We start from the raw sequence: 21,935 nt of genomic DNA on the forward strand, positions 1-21,935 counted from the left end.
AAAACAATTAGCCTTTTTCATCCCCCCTGTGAGACCAGTGTTCTAAAGAATATTATTTTCTTTACTCTTTGGAGTAAAGATTTTAAGTTTTTGTGGTTTATGTGCTTGGTGTGAGAATTAGCTTATGGCCACATATTTCTTCCTAAGGTGCATGCTGCACTTTTTTAAAATGTCCCCTGCGTTAAGTAATAACTGAAGACTTTTGTTTCGTTTTTGTATTTTTATGCCAGCAGGTATGTGTTTCTTTCTGGTAGTGAACTCAGTCAATATATTCTGGGTATAGCTAGGGCCCCAAGTGATTAAGAACTCAAATAAAAGTGATGTAAAAAACAGATGTAAATCTGTCCAATGGCCGGAATCAAGTCATTGTTTGCACTGTGTAAAACCATTACATGTGTCTAAACTTAAGAAGAAAGAAAAGACATCTGGCTTATAGAGGGTGAAATATAAAAGTGGCAGACACACAGGAGGGGTTGGGTTACCACTCGATGCCAAGGATCGGCTGTAATATTCCTTACATGAAGTAGTGGCCCTGCCACTCCTGCTTTTAAGAGTGGACTTCTAAATTCCTTGCAGTGAGGTTTCCGCTGTTCCTGGGCTGCTTGGAGAGTTTTGTCATGGGGCAGTTTTCCCTGTCTGCAGGTGGTAGTGTTGGAAGGTGCCCATCTGCACCACCTTCCTGTGTGCAGGCTTGGTTGGACTGTGTGCAGCCCTCTTCTTCCTCCCCAGCCTTTCTCCCAAAACCTTTCCCAGCTGTATCCTGATGTGCTAAACTGCTTAAATTAACCCCAGATTGCTCTGTTTATTGTCTGCCAGAGGAGTGACAGAAGGCAATCAGAGCAGCTTCCTCTCAAATAAACTCCAAAAAAGAGGGGATACAGGATATTAGGATGGAAAATATGGGTTCTGGGAAGAAAACCCTGAGGCTCTAATGCCTGTATATTAGATCATTTGTCTCTGCTGTTTGCATTTTAATTCTAAGTTTTGGCAACTTCATATCCCTGGAAGTGGGTTTTTGGATTGTTTTTTCTTTTTTCTTTTTCTTTTTTTGCTTTCAGAAGAAAACAAAATGGGTGTTAGGTCAAAGTAGTCATTTTTTCCTTCCCCTCAAATGACACTGGAGAAAAGTGAAATAATGATTCCCTGAGGTTGTCAGCCTCCTTGCAGGCCATGTGCACCTCAGTGCCTCTGCTTCATGTGAAGTCAGTGACCTCTTTTCTTGTATATGACTCTGATCAGCAATAAATGTAAAACTAGTTTTCCACCAGCTGCTCTCTTCACGGTTGGGATAGCATCCTCTTTTCTTACCTTACAGCTTGAAGCCTAAAATACAGACGTAGCAGGTCTGAGGTCAGATATTTTCCATATATCTGAAGGTGTGGATGCATTGGTTTTGTCTGGTCGCTGCTTAAAAGGAGTATCTGTAAGCACAGTTAACAGCAGCCCTCTTCCTGCTTTTTTCCTTCCAAAAGCTGATATAAATGTGCCTCCTAATATCCATAATATTATTTGGATAATAGCACTATGTTTGTTCTAAGAGTCATGCTGTTTCCAGAAGCAGAGGAAGAAACCCAAATGTATTCAAAATAAACTTCCGAATGCTTTTACTGAATAAAAGCACCTAGGTGCTGCCAGCTATTGGACAGTCTCTGCACTAAGAAAATTTAATGCATAAAATTCAGTGCTTTGCAGCATACTTTTGGTCATATGTCAGCCCTATCCTGTCCTCCTGTTATTATTGTCTGTCTACCATATGGACATATCTCTTCTGTTTGGTAGGGAGAGAGGGGGGATGCACTTGGAAACTAAACATCCTTCTGAGTTATTTATTTTAAATGCAATGAGGGAATGTATAGGAGGGATTCTGTTCCATTTAGCAAAGAGAAACCACCTTAGTTTCACTCTTCACAAAGTCATTAATGTATTAATCAGAAGCAAGAAACTGGAATGGGGGTTATAATTGACCCCATTTTCCCTTCAAACTTTTTATGCATATATTTCATGCTAAGTGACATACAGTTCATGGCTTTAGGGTGTTAGCAGCCTTTAATTTCAGGAGTAGCAGAAGCTTAAAAGGTTTTTTCTCCTTATTTTGAAGATGCTTTAATTTGATAATATATTGAAATACCCTGCATTAGAAAATAAATTGAAGTTGTTTTTTTCTTCTGGTCTGTACTCACTTTAAAAATAGTGTGGCTTTAGACAAGGCTTTCAAGCAGAGTTTGGCATGGTTTACATATCAGACAGATGTGTGCTAGATCAGCTTACTGCAGGGGCCCTTGAGAAATCAAAGAGCATGGGAGTTTTCTCTTGCAGCTTCTGATAGATTCATCAATTCAAAAAAGACTAGGAGCTAAATAACAGGTGGAAAACAGTAAAAAGAGCTGGGGCATGCTGATGTTGTACTGGAGGTACGTAAGGACTATTTGGCAAGTGTTTTGTAACTGTTTTCAGGCAAAAGGAGACCTGGGTGTTGGTAGCCAGGAGCCAGAAATGTTTTACTAGATCTTTAGAGACTCTAATGGTTGGTTAAAGTTATCATGAGTGCATAACAAATACTGAACTGATTTATAATATCTAATTGTATTTATATAATCCTAGATACTTAAAGTTTTCTTGTTTCTTTGCCCTTGCACATTTATTATTTCTAATTATTTATTTGGGCTGTGTTCTGAATAGGATAGAAAACTGTTTTCATAGTCAAAGATTTCAAAGATTTTCTTGGCACACAGCACTTCATTGCACTTGATTTCTCTCTTTTTTTTTTTTTTTTCTTTTGTTGACTGATTCCTAATCAGTCAAATTGTAAATGTTGGTTGGTTATTTCTTTCTCTGTGGATATATGAGTTAGATGCATACAGATGTATTAAATTTTGGATAGCTATTTTAAAAAACAAATGTAGGTATCCAAGAAGTATTTAAGTTTGTAAACCTCATTAACATAATACATTTGACATGTTTAATTTTGTATGTGAGTGTGTGTGTGATATCAAGCACTTTTGGTCCTCTGTTACTTACTGCTAAAATTTGTTCATGCAAAATTTATTGTGCTCTGAGGTATACAGAGAAAAACAGTTCAGAAATACTTACCCTATTGGATTGCTGTGCTGAAAGGATCTTTTTCTCTTAAGACTGTTCCTTTTCTTGTAGGAATTAATTAATTGCTATTGTATTTTCTAAAGTTATTGTCATAAAGATTTTCCATATCACTCTTTGTTCTATAAATGCCAAAACCAGTGTAAAATTTACCTTGAGGATTGAGATTATTAGGACATATACTTAGATTTACAGTTCTGATACTGTAATCAAGGTTGTGTAATATGTATCACAAACTTAAACATACTTACATCATCTCAGCAGAATGAAAGGTGTAGACTAAATAGAAGTTAAGGCAGTTTATGCAAATGATGCATATGTTTGTGAGGTATTCCTACTATCTAAAACAAGTAGTCAGCAAGAGTTATTTTTTTTTTCCCCTTGCTAAGGAGACTTACAGGTAGCTCTTTATTACTTAGAAAATGCAAACTAAAGGGAACCACTGGAGTGAAAACTGCTTAATAACAGCACCAAATACAGTCCTGAATGAATCTTTGGAGAAATTCCAGGAAGCTCTCTCGGAAGAGCTTGTCTAGAACAATTTGCCAGGTACGTCAATGGGACTGTGGGGTGTAGCTCAGTTGTGGTTGAAAGAAGAATGCAGCAACCTGAGTGGTCACAAGGGAAACAAAAGAAGTATGCTCTGGTAGGAAGAAAAATAAAATTCACTTTTCTGTAGTGTAGTTGAAACAAGGCCTGGTCTGTTGGAACAAAATAGGTAGCTGTACAAGAAGGCACATTGTTTCTTTTGGAAAAAAAAAGAACCAAAAAGTTTTAATGTACTATTTACCATTTTTAATCTACACACTTAAGCCCTATCTAAGACTTGACAAAAAGAACCAGCAAGGAAAATCTTTAGATGAAGACTAATTTCTGGCCTATTTGCCAGAAAATAGTACTTCTAAACCATTGATGTGAGGCAGGATTGTGATCAAAACCTGCTAAGATAGTGTGAGCAGGCAGTAGAAGTCAGGAGAAAGTTGATTGGTCCACATGTCCACATGGTGGAGAAGCTAGGGTGTTGTCCATGCTGTACTTAGGTGGCCTTTGGAAACTTCTATTATAGTGTTTTGCCCACTACCCAAAAAATAAAACGTAAGGGTCTCTTTATAGCTTTTTTAATAAGTTTTTCGTTCCACTGCATAGACAAGAACTTTTTTTTTTTTTTTAATGCGAACAACTGGGGGAGATTAAGCTTGCTTTCTTACAGAGCTGGCCTTACACAGTATTACAGTACTTGTTTCCATTTAATTTCTTTTCCTAAAAATAATTTTTAAGCCCAATGATCAGTCTAAACTGAATTTCTCAGAGAAGTGGGCTCTGATGCTTGAAGTTTTAACAAATCTATTAATGCTATTAGTATTGCCCCCGAGTTTGGTAACTACTGTGGATTTGTCTTGGCAATGAATACATGCAGGCAAGAGATATTTATGATCCTGGGAAGGACATTTGTCAGAGTTTGTTCTTAAATCAACACCTTTGCCTTTTTATAGTTTTCTACTGTCTAGTGAGGTATAAATCCCAAATGAAGCTTTCCCCAGAGTTGTGAGCATCTATTTCCAATGTAGATTTTCTTCATAGTACAAAGCAGACTGTTGCTTCAGTTCCAGGGTAATTCTGTAAGAAAGTGAGTCTATGCAAAGATGTAAATCCATGCTTCATTAATTATTGCACTCAGAATTGTTTTATTGCTGTTTTTTATTGTCCATCTCTTCTTTAAAGAATTCTTAGTCATTAAACTGCTTACTAGTTGCATGCATCCTACATCACTCTATATATACACTGCGCTATTCAAAATGTTTGGCAGCTGGCAACTCTTCAGAGTAGTATTTGGGAGAAACAGAAGGGCCTCTCTGTTTAGTTTTGTTTATTGATTCCTTTAAAAACTCCTGCAAAACATCTCTTACAGTTTAGAAATTACGGCTTTAGCAAATTAAGCTCTTTCACATGTGTATGACAATAAATATTAGTTAAAAAAGCAGATGTTTGTGGGAAGAACATTTGCCTTCATTTTTAAAGTTGTATTGTATACACAAGACACACAAGCTTTACTTTGCATCTATTTTTCTTATGTTTAAAGGTTTTTATTAAATAAATGTTTTAAAATAATTCTTCGTCTTAATTATTTTTAATAAGAGAACCACAGTAGTTCTAAAGACAATCACCCACGTTTTAAGAACAGGTTATATTCTCTGACTTTCTGTGTCAAAAAATATATCCTATTTTCACCCAAATTGTTTTGAGATGGAGGTACTTTGCAATGTTCTTTTTTTTTTCAGCTTGTTCCATCAAGACTGATGTCAGCTTTGATGGAAACTACCTTTTAAAGCAGCCAGGATGCTTCTGTTGTTCTCCTTTATTCTCTTGTTTTGTCATTTACCCAGCATATATGTGCTGTGCATTTTTTCATTTTTGCTGGTAGCACCTGCTACAAATTCTGTTTCAGCCCATTCTTCTATTAGTGAGACTATCTCTTTCCCGCATTTTCCTTTGTTGCCACAAATTTCACCTTGTAGAAGAAAATTCCATGAGAATGGAAATAAAGCATCTAGGTACACCCCTTCTTAAAATAAGACATAATAAGAGTGATTAATGCTGTGAGAAAATAAGGGTAGCTAAACATCTCTGAAAGCAAGCCAAGCCAAGCAAGCAACAAAGCCCTTTAAAAATGTGTGATGCTTCCATTCAAGAAAGCAAACAAAGCTGCATAAGTTAGCTAGGTAATGCTTATGCCAATGGGCATAATTTCTAGATACAGCCTTATTCTCTCCCCTTTCATCCTTTCTTTGGGGACAAGAGCTGGTTAATTTTATGATTTTTTAATACACCTAGTATGTTGTGGGTACTGCTGTAGTCTAAATTATATGGATATAATTGCAAAAATTATTCTTACAGATGAGGAGCATATGCTCACTACATCTTCCACACTATTTCAGTATTTTTAATGAAAATCGTATTTGATTTTTGTCTCCAGCAAAGAGAGAATGAAGTAGCATGCCTGGGGGAGGCTTCTGTTTTAAGCTGAAGTAGCAAGGCTGAAACTTTAATATTGAGCAGTCTTACAAACCAGGGCCACAAGGTGTAGGTAGCTTGGTTCCAAAAGCTTTGTTCTGGAGACTGTCTTCTGACATTAGGTATTAGGATAAATCATGCAGAGAAACAGTTACAAAAATACATGATAAATAGTTCAGAAAATATTGTTTTGAAATGGGTTTAGAATTGGATATGAAGCCAGTGTAGAATATGAAGGAACAATGACTCCATTTGTCTCATACCTAAGTGGATTTTAATTGTGTGTTTTAACTACTGGGAGTTTCCACATGGACTTTGGAATTTGTTCCATGTTTGACATACTTGGGTAAAATAGCATAAGGAGTTAGTGAGGAATAACTTACTTGGGAGAACATGAGAATGGTTGTACTTCCACAGATGAAGGATCTGTCTAGCCAGGCACCCCCTCACTACGGCAATTCTTGGTGGCATGTGTCTAGGAAACTTTTGTGAAAACTTGCAAATCTTCAGCAGTTTGTGGCTGAAAAAACTCCTGAGACTGAGGTGATGTGTTTTCACGTGGGAGCTATAAATTACTTTTTTGTCTTTAACTTCCTCGGTGGCTTTCTGAACCCATGCAGGCTTTTAGCATCAATGTATACATCCACAGCTCTTGACTTAGAGGAAATGTAGCTGAACACGCACATACACAGCTGGTGCCCATCTTCTTTCTTGCTGTCCAGACATAGTCCTGAAGGTAAAACCAACCAGAATAGCAGTTACAGTCCTGAGTGGACTTTCTGCCAGGTCTGTACTCCATGAAATCAGTGGCTTCTTGTTTATTCCCTCTCTCCCTTTATTATTTAGTGGTTAGCTAAATATTTTATTGATAGAGATTCCATTATGGTCTTTCATTGTTAGTTAACCAACTCCTCTTTAACAAATTGTTGGTATTTGAAGTCCCCAATAACATTTCAGACCATGTGGAAGGTGTTGTGTACATACGAACTGCTGGTGACACATCAGTTATGTTCTGCCTACCTAGAAAGGAAACAAACTTCAATAATCAAAACAGAAACCATCCTTTTCCCTCCTTCAACACTTTCGTGGTAATTCAGTAAAGAAATTATGCAGGAAGGACCACTTGAACATGAATTCCTGAGGAAGGAAAAAGTGGTGTTCTAGTAATGTGAGAATGAGAAGTCAAATGAGGGGGATGAGCCTTGTTTCATATGCCAGTTTTTTTTTCATTTGCATATCAGATCAGCTATCAAAACAAGATTTTTTTTCCCCTTTCTTTTAAACTTGGGGTGCTATGTCTGAATGCTGATTCAAGACACAAGTTCTTTCAGGATGTGTGTTAGATAGACTCCTTGTATCAGGGAATTTAATGTGTAATAAAACTGGCAGAATGTGAATGTCTTTACAGAAAGCAAGGAAAAAGTATCATAAGGATTTGACTGTAACTTGAGAAGTGCACACTTCCCTCTCTCTATTCTTCAGAAATACCACCTACTTCTATAATTTCCTTGTTGCTTTGTTGCTGATAATCAGGAATTAAAAAAACCCTCATGTGCTGCTATTAAACTGATATGGATAGTGAGTAGTCTGTGGTACAAAGGAGGTATGTAACATATTTAAGTTCTGATTTCTCTGCATGTCCAAACTGTGCTGTAATACAGTGTAGATAAGATGCCTTTTATTCTAAAGACACCAAAGGTTAAAAGCTACTGAAAGCTCTGTCCCTTGAGTATCTCTGACAGGAATTCCTGTTTACATTATGAGTAGAAGGAATTGTTGAAACTGATTTTTTTTTTTTTTTTTGTTGTAACCAGCAACTGTTTTAAGTTCTCAGATCTCAGAGCTCAACACTGTTGTGTGAGAAATGATGATAGAGCTCTTGATTCATTTCCTTTTAAAACAAAAATGCAGGACACCTGGGCATCCCAACTGGAAGCTAGTTGGGCCACAGGACATTTAACTCTTTTCAGATAATTCTGTTTTTGCCAAGTGCTTCATTTAGCTTAGGCTTGACGTTTCAAAGTCTTCACGAATATCCCTGGTTTATTCCTTTGTAGAACAAAAGTGGTCTTCTGTGTGAAGCAGAAGGATGTGGGGGTTACATTGATCCCTAATTAAACACAGAGTCACACACAGAATAAGCTGAATTGCAAGGGATTTGGAAGGGACCCACAAGGACCATTGACTCCAGCCTCTGGCCCTGCACAGGACCATCCCCAAGGATCACACCATGTGCCCAAGGGTATTGTCCAAATGCTTCTTGAACTCTTGCCAACCAGAAAGAAGATAATTTTGTTCTGGTTACAGTAAAGTTCTTCTGTAAGGTGTTGGACTTCTTGTTTCTACCCTCAAATTCATGTTTTTTAATCAGAAAATACAGTATGAACATGTCAAATTACACTGAATGTCAGTTCAGCAATTACTATTTGAAATAATTTTAACCTCATTAAAATAGAGGATAATTATGCTTAACAGAATTGCCAGCAATGACTCTTCTGAGAACATTTCAGTAGGTTTGAACAAGAACAATTGTGTAACAGTACTGAAAGTAACTTCAAAGGATCATGACTGTTAACTTCAAGGATCTGGGTTTTATTCTAAGCATGGAAGCTTGGTCAGAGAGTTAAAAAGAAAAGAATTCCATGAGCTATCTGTAATTCACATAGATATTTCTGTAGTCAGGATTCAATTTTTTCTGTAGCCATCTTATACACTATTCTCACCAAACAATAAATTCAATTTCTGAATCACTTCAGTTATGTTAACTAGTTTCAATTCATTTTATTAGGGCTATCTCCTTCTGCCTGAGAAACGCAGTTTTGTCTAACCTTATATATCAATGTTGCTGCCTAAAAATTTGGAAAAAAACCTGCTTTTAAACTAGGTGTGCAAGTATTGTCCTGAGACTGGAGTAACAGGTTTCCATTTTAAGGATACTGTACTGCCTTGGAAACCAGTGTATTCTGAGTACTAATAATGGCATTGATAGCAAATCTTCTTGTGGTCTTTAAATTAGTTGAAACTAAATTTTTGAAGACTTTGGTTCTGGAAGCTTTGGATACCTAATGGTACTTTGAATCACAGTCAGAAGACGTTCTTAGCACAGTCTTTCTCAATTGTTGTCTTCTAGTATGGTATTGTTTCTGCCTAGCAGTAACTTTTCACTGATAAAATTTGTAGGTATTAAAATGTAACAAATGTTTGTTACTTGGCCCAGAATGTTAGACCTCGTATAAACACTTAACAGCACTATGTGAGTGTATGCGAGTACTTGCATGGCACACCTGTATTGTGAAAATATTTTTTCAAATGGATGAATAGGTGTTGTGGGGAGGATTGTTCTGTTTCTTTCTTACCAAGAATTCCTTTTGTTTATTTGTTTTTCAGATAATGGAGGACAAACTTTAGCAGGTGGAAATAACTGGCCACTGAGAGGGAGAAAATGGACTCTCTGGGAAGGAGGAGTGAGAGGTGTAGGCTTTGTTGCAAGTCCTTTGCTGAAACAAAAAGGTGTGGAAAGTCATGAACTCATCCATATCTCTGACTGGCTGCCAACCCTGGTGCACCTTGCTGGAGGACATACCAATGGCACTAAGCCTTTGGATGGCTTTGATGTTTGGAAAGCTATCAGGTAAACTTGCATGTCAAATCATCAAGTCATCATTCTGGTATGAGAAGAATTTAATCAGCCCAGGAAACAGAACTGGAATGGGGAGGGAAATATCACCTGTTCCTTTCCCAAAATAAAGGGAAGGTATAAATGCAGTTAACCGTGCTATCCATGAGAGAATTATCCAGGTTGCAAATTAATCCTGGTCACAGATGCAAAGCCTCCATACAGCTTTAAGTTGGTATTTCAAAGTTTTCAGTATGAACACAACAGCAAGCAAGCATGGTATAATTTTTCAAGAACACTCTGTGATCCTGAAGTATGTTAACTGATTTTGCATAGCATGAGGTATGAGTTGGTAAATTTTATCGACCAAACCCTGCTTGCTACAAAGCTCAGTCGGGTATGTCTGCCATATGGGTCTGGAATTGGACACGTGGGAAATCTATGCAGACATTAAACTCACTGAACATGGATTCCACTTTGATGGTTTGTTAGCTCAGTACAGGACTTGTCAGGCTGGCTCAATGTGTAACCATTTGCACAGACCCATGTCATGCTGTCCAGTGTCTCAAGCCTGTGAGATGAGCTACAAAAGTAGACCTGACCTGCTTCTTGAAAATTGTGTTGTTGTGAGTGATTCAAGCAAACTGGAATATTCAAAAGCACAGTGCAGACATGCTTAGATGACTGGAAAAAAGACGCAGCATAGCTCCAGCTAGGTTATTTCGGTATTCTTTTATTCCACTAAGATGGATTAAAAAGTCCTTAAAACCTTAGTTTCTCCTGAATTTGAAAGTTCTGTGACCAACCTTTGGTTTTGCAAAAATTGCAATGGTTTAAATTCCTTTGTTACTTCCTTTTCTGTGCCGCATGTAATGTGTTCACTGATAGGGCTTATCTTCATAGAAGTTATATTTATTTTAGTAGGTCTTCAAGTGTAGTTTTAATTCACATAAGAATAATGTAGGATTGACATTTCAATACTACTAAAGCAGACTAAAAGGACTAACAATTCTATTTCCTACATGCCATTCAGTGGAGGATTAGTGTTCTGTTTCTTTTGGTAGTCTTTGTTCTGTTTTTATAGTGGGTAGACTATACTGCATTATGTGTGTTGTCACCTTTTGTCCCTTTCTTTTTTGTGTGTGTCTTAGTATCCTAGACTGTGAATTGCAAGAGTTAAATGCAATTCCTAAACAAGCATGAGCAGGAGTGCTTGTCTGGGTTAGGGACTGAGATGAGAAACTGAGAGTTAGAGTAGGCAGAATTGAACCTATGTGCCCATCCATGGTTAGCACTGTAAAGACCTTGGAACAAACAACAAAGAGAGAAAACCAAACCCACCCCCCCACACCTCCCCAGAACTAAAATCCGTATCCTGAGTTCAGAATTGTTTTGTCTATACCTGTAGCATTACCTGTTTGACTCTGGTAAGCTTGATTTCATTCTTAGTGCTGCCTGGGTTTCTGAGGAGCTAAGGGGTAGTTTCCTGTAGTAGCTGAAGTTTACAGGAGCCTGATGGCCTTGTGCCCAGGTGTACTGTATGGCTCTCTTCCAAGTGGAAGGAGATAACGATAGGTATACTTGAGGCCAAGGATCATTAACTGCCAGGAAGGAATGGAGACTCCCATCCAGCCAGAAAAAGTAAAATGTTTTACTTGTCAGTCTTCCTGTGGGAAAACTTAGCATCAGCAAGATTCAGAGTACACCTAAACCATAGACTTTTCTTCCAGCTACCATTAGAATTCCTGCCTACTTCAGATTCGGTTTCAACCATGTATTTTTTGCAATGGATTGATCTTCTCAGATCAGGTTACTTCAGCAGGAGAGTTGTTGGGAAGGAGAGGTACAGCAGTGCCAGCACGCTGCTGACATTTACATTTCTCTCTTTGTAAAGGGAATAATGCAATGTTTGCTGGCACTGCCAGGAACAGGTGACTACCAGTGTTTCCGGGTGTGTTAAACAGAGGGCCTCTGTCTGGACAGGTAACAAGTCAGGTTTTCTAATTGTTAGGCTGTTCCTTGGTTGACCTTGCAGCCAAAATGTCAAATTTCACATGATTTTCCTCTGTAATCAGGATAAATGAGTGTATTAAATTTCATGACCATAATTCAAAAGGTCACTTGAATATTGGATAGTAAACAATGAAGGCACGGTGCCCTTTTGGTGATATCTGATGAAAAGTTCAAATATGTTGTTTTTCTGAGACCGAGTGGCTCATAATGAGTGAAATTATGACTTTCTAATATTCTAACTCATTCGAAAAAAGGAAATTAATCACTGTGTTACATCTATGTTTTTTTCAGTACAGTCTAATATAGATTGAGGCATAAGCTTCTTGTGATTTTGTCTTTGGGGAGGGATGGGGGAGGAAGAACTTTTATCCTGAGCCTGCTGTTTCTTATGTGTGTAATCAAAAGGGAAAATATCATAAATTTGAAACCTTGATTTAGATATTCAAAAGAATATGTGGGATGGTGCAGGTCTTCTCAGAAGTCACAAAAATATTGAATCTATTTCAGATATCTGTCTACTAATGATCAGTATTTAAAAGATGGGTTCTTAATACAATATTTAGGTAATAACATAAAATATAATAATATAATATTTTATAATAAATACTATACTACTGAAAATATGTATAAATGTAATATACTATAGAAATATGATTATATATACAATACACAGAAATTTAACATAAATTTTTAAATCCTAAGTATAAATTCTGAAATTCTAGACCAAAATGAACTTTCTATCATGACTTTAAATGACTGGTAGTCCAAATTAGGAATAACATTACCATGACACCTGTAATGTTAAGTAGTATAAAGAAATGCTGAGAGTCACATACCCAAGTGTTCCTTTCATGCCTCCTCTATTTAATTTTGACCTGAAAAAACAGAAGACATTTAATGGTTAGGAGGAAATAGCAGGAAAAGATGATGTTCAGAAGCACATTTCTTGTAGACCAAAATATCTTCTTTTGCATTCTTTTTGGTTAGCTATACTCTATTCTTCTTTCATGCAGTGCATGAAACTGAGGAAACACAGTGTTTATGTTCTCACAGTGTGAACTCAGGTTAAAATTTGTATGATACTTAAAAGCTCTTTGACAGGGATTTTAACTCAAAAGCTTGTCTGCTGCTTCCAAATCCATCTGCTGACCCATTACTATTTCAACACTCTATCAATGAGAGACCTAATAAAAGAGGAATGGGTTTTTATTTACAATAGAAACTGAAATAGAGCAGGTTTTGCTCACATACTCACTGCCTGACAGTCTTACCAAGAGGTGTGTGTCTGGGAAGTTTGCCCAGCCAGACACAGGGGCAGAGAATTTCAAGACATCCACCTGGCATCCTGACACCAGGATGTTTGTGAACACATAATGGGCCCAGCATCTATTGCTGCAGTGCAAAGGTCCAGGGATGCCATGTGTGAAGTCCTTCAAGCTTCTTTTGTGTTCTTCTTCAGTTGGTAACTGCACAGGTTGTGTTCTGTGTTCCGGTTGTGCCTGTTTGTATCCTTCTGATGCTGTGTCTATGTCTTGCGCCACCTCTGTGAGTCCCTGAGGGCCATCACTGCTTTGTCTAGAGATGTCCCTGTCCAGTGGAACTGGCCTCCATGTGCTGGGGTTTTGCTGACGTGCTAGTTTGGATTGTCATTAACGTGGGCTGTTACAAGAGCCCTTTCCCTGCTCTCGTGTTCGTACTGTTGTCTCCACACATGGATTTTACTAGTCTTTCTCCATGCATACCAATCTTGGGTTATTTTTCTGTGCAAAATTTTGTTGCAGCATATAATTAAACCCATGCTAACTAATTTTTATTCTCCTCCAAGTACCTTTGGAATGAAATTTAACTTCTACTTTGATGTCTCTTGCTTATTTTTGAAAATAGCTTAGCGTAGTATCACTGTGTCAACCTATTTTTGGATAGCTATCAGATCTTTCTAATCTCAGATATCAACATTTTCAACATTTTATAAAGGTTCATAAATAGATAATAAATCATAGTAGATTTCCCTTTTTTTATTGTCTTAGATTATCATGGGTAAGACTACAATATAGCTCTAAAACTATGTACATATTACAAATTATTTCTGAAAATACAGTGATAGTATCACAGATATATTTTACAAAAATAGCAATTGAGAATAGCAAGAACAATACTAAAATTCAACCAGTCAAGGAGTCTAAATTTTACTGCATATTTCCAAGTAAGTATCTCAAAAGGCACCGGCATTTTTAAGAAACATCTGTTCCCCAGATGCTTACTACTCTATTGAAATCGAGACACTAGGCGAAATAGTTTTTCTTACATAAAAATTTGCTTTGGTTGATACTTTTTTTTTGATACATCTTGATTTTCAGTACTGAATATCTAGCATGTCCATGCTCAAAGTATTTTATTTTGCATTAACAGAAAAATTGAATGGTAGACCACATGAAGCAGTATGATAGGCACTGAGAGATTCAGGATAAAATACAGTACAAATAACTATTATTTTGTCAAAGCTTATTAAGCAGAGAGTTTAAGGTTTTACGCATCTGTTTTGTAGGGAAACTTTCATTTTTATATTTTTGTAATGTTGGAAATATCATAATTGATTGGGTGAAGTAAATGAAATAAGATCAGCTTGTGTTCTGTACTGAATGGGTACATTTGTTTTAGGAATCAAGCACCTGTTTAAAAAAAATTGTCATTGTTGTGTTATAAATTAACACAGAGGAAAGAGCAGTCTAAAGCTGAGAGTACTGTTTATTTGCAGCACATCTGAAATAATTATTTTAGGAAAGCATTACAAGTAAGACCCAGAGAAATATGACAAGGTCATAAAGGCTCAGATTTTGCTTAGTGACACTGCGATTGTTTTTGTGCAAGACAAACATACTTACCCTGATAAACCTTGGATTTCTTTCCAAGGACACCTTTTGGCTGTCTAACAACAGCAAAAGTGAAAGATTGCATGTAGATCTTTGTGCTCGCTAAGGGATAATAGATCTTTCTGTGTGTTTTAAGTACTTTCCAAATCGGAAGATAAAGCAACGTTCTCAGCATGAACTAGCTGATTCTCATACCAACACTGAAGTTAGGCCATATGCTTTCATTAAGCAGTTCTTACATAGAGGACTGTTTTGAAAAACAGCAGCTTTTAACTGCTTAATTCTATAATTAAGACATATCTTAATTACTCTACCATCAGACATGGTAGAATAATAACCAGACAATATAAAATGTTCCTTATGTTTAGGGGGAGGGATGATGTATTAGGGTATTGAAGTCTAAAAATAAATATTCTAAAATTAGAGCATTGTAAGATATGGTTACACAGGCAGTTACTAAAATACAAAGGCAGGTTTCCCACAGAGTATTATTGCTTTGTTATTGTAGGTCTGTTGGCTAGACTATATTCCTGATGCAAAATACCCTTGCAGAACATCTGCCAAGGTGAATCCGTAGTTGAGTCCGTGTCTCTGTGGAGTTTTGTAAAAGGGAAGGAGGGCAGAGTTAAGGTGCTTCCAGGGAGTTTCCTATTTGTTCTCCCCAGAGCGTTGTTTCTGTTTTCCTGATGTCTTTTGCTACGAGACAGATGTTTTTTTCAACATACAGCGCCAAATTCTTTGGCTATTGTTTTGTGATATATGCTGGTTGTAAACGTCCATGCTCTGCACAATAGAAATTACTGGAGTAACACTCAAATTGAAATCAGCAGCTCAGTACCGTGTAATTAAGCTCTACACAGCTTAATGCAGTGATGCCATAAGCTTCGGGGAGTATATCTCATGACTACAAATAAATCACACCTCCAAGGTACTAATACCAGTATTCTATCCCACAACAAAAATTGATTCAATAATAATGACAACTGCAGCATGAAAAAATTACATTAATACAAGTGTAATCTTCCTTTTTTGTGTTCTATCAACTGTAATGTAAATAGCCATATTTAGTGTAGAATATCCACTGTCCACGTTAAAAGCTATAAAGAAAGTTACCTTCAGTGATATAGGAATACTAGTCTGCTTGAACACTATGAATACACTTGGTATAATCACAGACTCATATGGAATCATAGAATAGGCTGGTTGGAAGGGACCTTTAAAGGTCATCTAGGCCAACCCTCCTGCTTTAGACAGGGACGTCTTCAACTAGATTGGTTGCTTTGAGCCCTGTTCACCTGACCTTGAATATTTCCAAGGATGGATCATCTACCACCTCTCTGGGCAACCCGTCCCAGTGTTTCACCACCCTTACCATAAAAAATCTCTTTCTTATATCCAATCTAAATCAACTGTCCATTGGTGTAAAACCATCACCCCTTGTCCTGTCACAACAGGCCCTACTAAAAAGTTTGTCCCCACCTTTCTTGTAGGCCCCCATTAAGTACTGAAAGGCTGCTGTGAGGGCTGCTCAGAGCCGCCTGTTCTCCAGGCTGAACAAACCCAACTCTCAGCCTGTCCTAAAAGGGGAGGTGCTCCAGCCCTCTGATCATCTCCGTGACCTCCTCTGGACTTGCTCCAACATCTCCATGTCCTTCCTGTGCTGGGACCCCAGAGCTGGATGCAGCACTGCAGGTGGGGTCCCAGCAGAGCAGAGCAGAGGGGCAGAATCCCCTCCCTGGCCCTGCTGGTCACACAGCACTGTGTGAATACTGAGTGGGTCTGTATGAATATTGAATCTATAAAGATGAAAAGTAAATAGCAGTAAGTTACTTAATTCTTCTGTATTTGACTCTGGTGGAAGATAGTGGATTACTTAGCGTAACTCTGGTGCTTTCATTCTTTTAAAATACACTGAAACATGTAGATACAGCTCAGAAATTGCAAGAAAACCTTCCCAGACAGTTATTGCAGAGTCAATCACAGGCTATAAATTTGAATCCTAGTTTAACTTTTGCTAGCTGGTTCTTGTTATTGTTACCTATGAACAGATGGTGAAAGGCACACTTGACCACAGCTGTCAATGGAGCACATAGAGACAGAGTTTATTAAATCTAAGATGAAATATGTTTAAATAAGGCCAAACATTCTTTAATTAAGGGTGTGACTACTATAGATACCGGGGGGTGGGCACTTAACCTTTCACCCACATTTTGGGAGGAACGTTTTTGTGGCAGTTCCTATACCTTGAATTACCAACACTGTAGTTTAATTAATGTAATTACTCTGTATTAATTACAATACTATATTACCTGAACACATTTAGTTTTTTAGTTCTTCTTAAGTTCTGTACTCACTTAAAATGTAACATCCAGAAATGGTTTTAGAACTGCAGTAGAAAAGTATTATTTTAATTGTTTGTTACTGGAAATTTTAAATTACAAGTAAATATTGTTTAATACTATTTTTTATATATTAAAATAACTGTAATGTTTTAGGTCTTCACTGAGGTTTATGTTACCTGATTTTTTTATTCTTGGTGTTAAGAAGTTTAGGGGCCCTGGTTGAATTTTTGTGCCTTAAGTTAAGCTCTTTAATGAAAGAAAAAACACGTTGAATTATTTGGAAATTCCTGAAAGGATATATTTAGGTTCAATGTCAAATAATAAATTGTTGTTGTGTCTTCATGTAGCCAAGGTTCTTTCTAATTATGTCTTCCTACTCATGTTGCCCTTTATAAGGAGTAAATTTCCTTTACTCAGTTTTTTAGGTCTGGGATTTACTTAGCTAAGAAAATTGTGAGTGAGTTCAGAGGCTTATTCCACACCATCTCTATGTAGTGAATGTTTAGAAAAAGAAGGGTGATTTTTTTTAACACAGTGAGATTCAAAGTATCTAAACAATCCTGGTGACCTCAATTAGAAATCAAAGGTGGGGTTTTTTTGGGGTAGCAATGCCTGTGGTGTTTTTTGACCCAGCCATAATGCTTCCAGCACTTGCTCAGGTATGCAGAGAGCACAGCAAGTGCCATGCCAGCTTATGCTGCGAAATTTGACTCTTAAAGTTGATTGCTGTAAAACCCTGCTTAGGTAAAGACAATTCTGTACTCTGTAAACTTATGAATAATCCAAATAAACACCACTGAAGTTCGGGAAAACTTGTAGGGGCAGAAGTTGTTGCTGCTCAGCCGGAAAGGAGCGTTCAGATTAAAATTGATAATAATCAATTTACAGTTATGAGCTCACTCTATTAAGAAGACAAAAAGCCTTAAAATAAAGGATGCAGAATCCTAATGACCTGTAGAGGGTAATTAACATTTCCTTTTGAAATCTCTCTTAGCGAAGGAAGACCTTCTCCCAGAGTGGAACTGCTGCATAACATAGACCCCATGTTTGTGGATGACTTCCCATGTGAGTATGCTCAAGATTTTATTAAACATACAGTTTGTCTTCTAAGCATTTCCTGTCTTCCGTAAGTGAAGTATTTTCTTCTAGGTGAAACAAAATACAGTAGGATGCCTTTTGCTTTTAAGTAAATAGCTTTAAAATACAGAAACGTCATTCCCTGGATAGTGTAAGTACTTCAACATGATCTACATGGGCTTCCTATTTCAGAGAGCTCTGAAACACTGCTGAGTAATAAATAAAGTGCTTTGGGACATGGAAATGTTGAGGAGTAGCTGTGTGCCTGAGGTGCACAGGGAGGCACACTGCCAGCAACCCTTTCCAAACCCTCTCTCCAGAGTTCCAAATGAGCTGCTCGTCCTCATGCATCTTGATACAGCCGTATAATATGACCTTGCAAATGGAAAGCTTGAGTTTGTGAGGAGCTGAGAAGTTCCAAGCCTTGTGATTGCTTTTGTTCCATAATCATGTGGGTTGGATCCTTAATGCCACAATCACATGAATTGGAGCTGAAGTTTGCTAATTCTATAGCCCTTTTTGAGTGCCATCTGTTTTATGATTCAATATTGCTAGTTTGCTAAGGACTACAAACTTTTAAGGCAGATGTTTTTTTCATACAGAATGTTGGAACAGGTCCCTTCCAGTGTTTTTATAGCATTTCTGTATTTCATTATATAAAGAAGTAAATCCAGGCAGAGAAGAAGTAGTGCAATGGAGACAGTGATCTGTCGCCTGCAAGACAAATACATGTTGTGCTGCAATAACTGGCTGAAAATGGGTAAGGTGGCCTTTTGCAATGCACATCTGGTTCTGTGATGCTTTTCTGAGAAGGAGCAACATTGCGCCTATCTAGTGCTGGGCAGCACTGCTTGCAGATAATTCCTACATACTGATTGAATTAAGGTGTAGCTACTCCAATTTCCCTTCAAAAATGTCAGTGAGTCATAGCATTCCTGTACAATGTTGTGGCCTGGCGAGGTATTCTCAGGCATACTTCGGACACCATCTTTTCCTTGTGGGAATGGCCTGTGATAGAGCTCAGCAGAGGTGTTTGAGTCGACAGATTCCTGGAGTAAGCAGAAGGGGGACAAGCAAAGGAGGTTTTCAGGAACCTGAGCTCTTTGGAAATACGGCCTCAAATCTCTTGCATGATGCCATGCTCTGATGATTGTTCACTGTTTGCTACATACATCATGTCCTTAGTTTTTGTGTGCATTGCATGAAATGTGAGCAAGAAGTGGGTCTGGGACTCAAGAAACTGTAGTAGGTGGAACTCTTGTGCTGGATGATACGCAGCTTTTAAGAATCATGAACAGAAGAAGTTATATGCATGCCTGTAAATTTACTATGTTTTTATGTACCTTTTCAAAACTGCAGTAATTAAAAACAAAAACTTAACTCTTCTTACATAATGTTCTTGTGCACCATACAGGGTTTCCCTGTCTCTTCTCAGCAAAAGCCTATTCTTTTGGCAAATTACTTTGTGCCTCCTAGTGAAATTATGCTTTGTCACATAAGGATTAAGATTTCTATTTAGCAGCCTGAGTTATTAGGAGTACTTGTATATGTATGTAAGTCAGCTGATTTCTACTTAGTGTCTGTTTTTCATTTATTGAAACTGAGTAATAAGTTTAGAGTTAACATCTAGAAAAATTATACTGGTGTATCTATTGTGGATAGGTTAGAGAGACACAAAACTTGGAATGTACAAGTACAAGTACATACAAGATTTTCAGTAGTCATGTTTTGTTGGGTTTTTTTTTTTTTAAAAAGCATCTTAAACTGTCCATGCAATCTTCTTGTCACCAAGATGATAAACTGTATCACTCTGGAGTCCTGCTCTTTCCTTGACTGTTTATTGTTCCTATATCCTAACTGTTTTGACATCAGAGTACTCTTTCACCTATGGTGCTAAAACACGTTTGCAGGTTTTGCTGGGTTCTTTCTAAGCTCCTATGTAACCTTTTACCTTCTTTATGCACATTTTGCTGTTGTCCTAGTCTACTATCATCACCTAAATCATCTTGTGTCAGATGAGGTATTCCTATTAAACTGATGTTTTCTTTTTTGTAGAAATTTGAATTAGAAAGAGAAATAATAACTGGAAGATAAGATTAGCCAAATCTTTGAGTTTGCAGAGTTGTTCCTAACTGTGGAACAGCAGTTAGGCAACTAAATCTCAAGATTCTGTTAAACATAACAAAAAAAGGACTTTTCAGGTTGTTGTAGGCAATCAGGTGAGAAGACAGTGCTGTTGTAGTTGGGCACATGTAGAGCATTAAGTTACTATTTTACTCACTCAGGGCAGGTTCAGTGTTCCCGAACTCTTGAGTGGTTTTGCCTGTAATGTATACATTCTTTCACCATAATATATTTTTATTTAATGGATGCATTTATCTTCATCTCTATCAGAATAAACTGATTATATAGATATGTTTAGTAGCATGAATGATGGGATGTCTCATGTAATTAACAGGGTTTTTAAACTGAAATAGGAGAACTGATCTTTGTTCTGTTCAGATTTTTTACACCAAAATAAGCACTCCTCCTAGGAAGAATCTGTGCAAAAGACATTAATTAGTTTAGTGATGAGTCCACTGTTACAGCCAAGTTTTCAACAGAATGTTAAAGTAATAAGACATGGTGCATTGATTACAGAGCTAACAACACCTCTGCTGCTGTAATCTGTTAGACCTGACCTTGGGCTGTGTGTTTACCACTTGTGGGGTAATATCACATAACTTTGCAGCTTCTCAGACTGAGTGCTGCTTTCTGATCTCTGGACATCAATCGGGGTTACTCCAGCAGATCTGATTAATCTACTGATCATCATCTACTTAGCTTTTTTCAGGACCTGATGTCCAGTGGCAAATACTGTAGCCCTGCAGTAGTCTTTTATCAAAGTATTGCACTTCTCCTATTGTTAATTCTAAACAGCACAAGAGGGAAAACACTGTAAATTAGTTTGCCCACCATTCCATTTTACAAAAAAGTGCTCAGGTCTTATTTCACTGACTACTTCAAGTAAATCATCTTCTCTCTCAGAAGAGATACTCTTTTCATTCAAATATAAACTTTCCATGTGGTCTGACACACATGGGCAGTGTTTTAAACTGGAATTCTTCATATTTCATCTTTAGTGCTAAGAAAAGTGTTCCTCTCCCTGGCTGCAGACCTTGCCTACAGCCTCGTTCTGACCTGTGCCAGCCCAGTGGAGTGGTTGGGGTTAAAAACAAGCTTTTCTCTCAACAAACTGATCTGGTTTGTGGTGCAGACTTATAACAATTGTACTTGTGTAAGAGCAGACAGTGGAATGAAAACCTAGGGTGGGATCTCCAAAACTAGGATGAGAAGAGGGGTGGGTTGTGGTCTTTGGGGGTTGCAAGCTACTGCCAAGATGGCCAGCCTGTCCTCTCCCTTTCCTCTGTCCTTCCTCCTTCACTTGTGTTAGATGTAGAAATCCCATGGTGACAAGATGATTCTTCTGCCAGATCAGCTTTCAGACTGTTTTGGGTAGCCAGGCAAAAGAGGAGGAAAGATTTCTACCACATCAGTGGGCTGAATCAACCTGCCCTGGAGCTGTGTTACTGGGAGCAGGGGATCACTGTGTGGTTGGTGGCAGATGGAGGGTCTGGCCACAGGACTCACCAGCTAAGATCAGTTCTGACCATGTTGGGAGCCTCAGCCAGAGGCAGTAGTTCCGTGGAGTTTAAGCTAGTAGGCTGGTGCTGCTACCACAGAGGATATCCTGCCTCCCACAATGCCCCACCACTGATCCCCTTTCTCATGGGTCACCAAAACTACTCACAGAGCTGGGCTATGAACCAGGTCAGGATACTGGTTCAGGTTTTAATAAGCCTTTTTTTCCCCACCCAGATGTATGCTGGATAGCCAAGCGCTCATTTTGGCACAAAGAATGGGACTAGG

General features: G+C 37.8%; 1 protein-coding gene across 1 annotated transcript in view; it reads left to right on the forward strand.

Annotated features, from left to right (window-relative positions):
* The window catches only part of ARSB (arylsulfatase B), a 74,725-nt gene that overhangs the window by 22,122 nt on the left and 30,668 nt on the right, over positions 1–21,935 (forward strand). Inside the window, exons 5-6 of the mRNA XM_042028868.1 lie at positions 9,496–9,739; positions 17,944–18,014. Coding sequence (XP_041884802.1) covers positions 9,496–9,739; positions 17,944–18,014 — 315 coding nt within the window. The remainder of the gene's footprint in view (positions 1–9,495; positions 9,740–17,943; positions 18,015–21,935) is intronic.

The sequence above is a fragment of the Corvus kubaryi genome, unplaced genomic scaffold, assembly GCF_017639235.1.
Source record: "Corvus kubaryi isolate FWS band 111438036 unplaced genomic scaffold, C.kubaryi_AGA036_p1.0 37308, whole genome shotgun sequence".
NCBI lineage: Eukaryota > Metazoa > Chordata > Aves > Passeriformes > Corvidae > Corvus > Corvus kubaryi.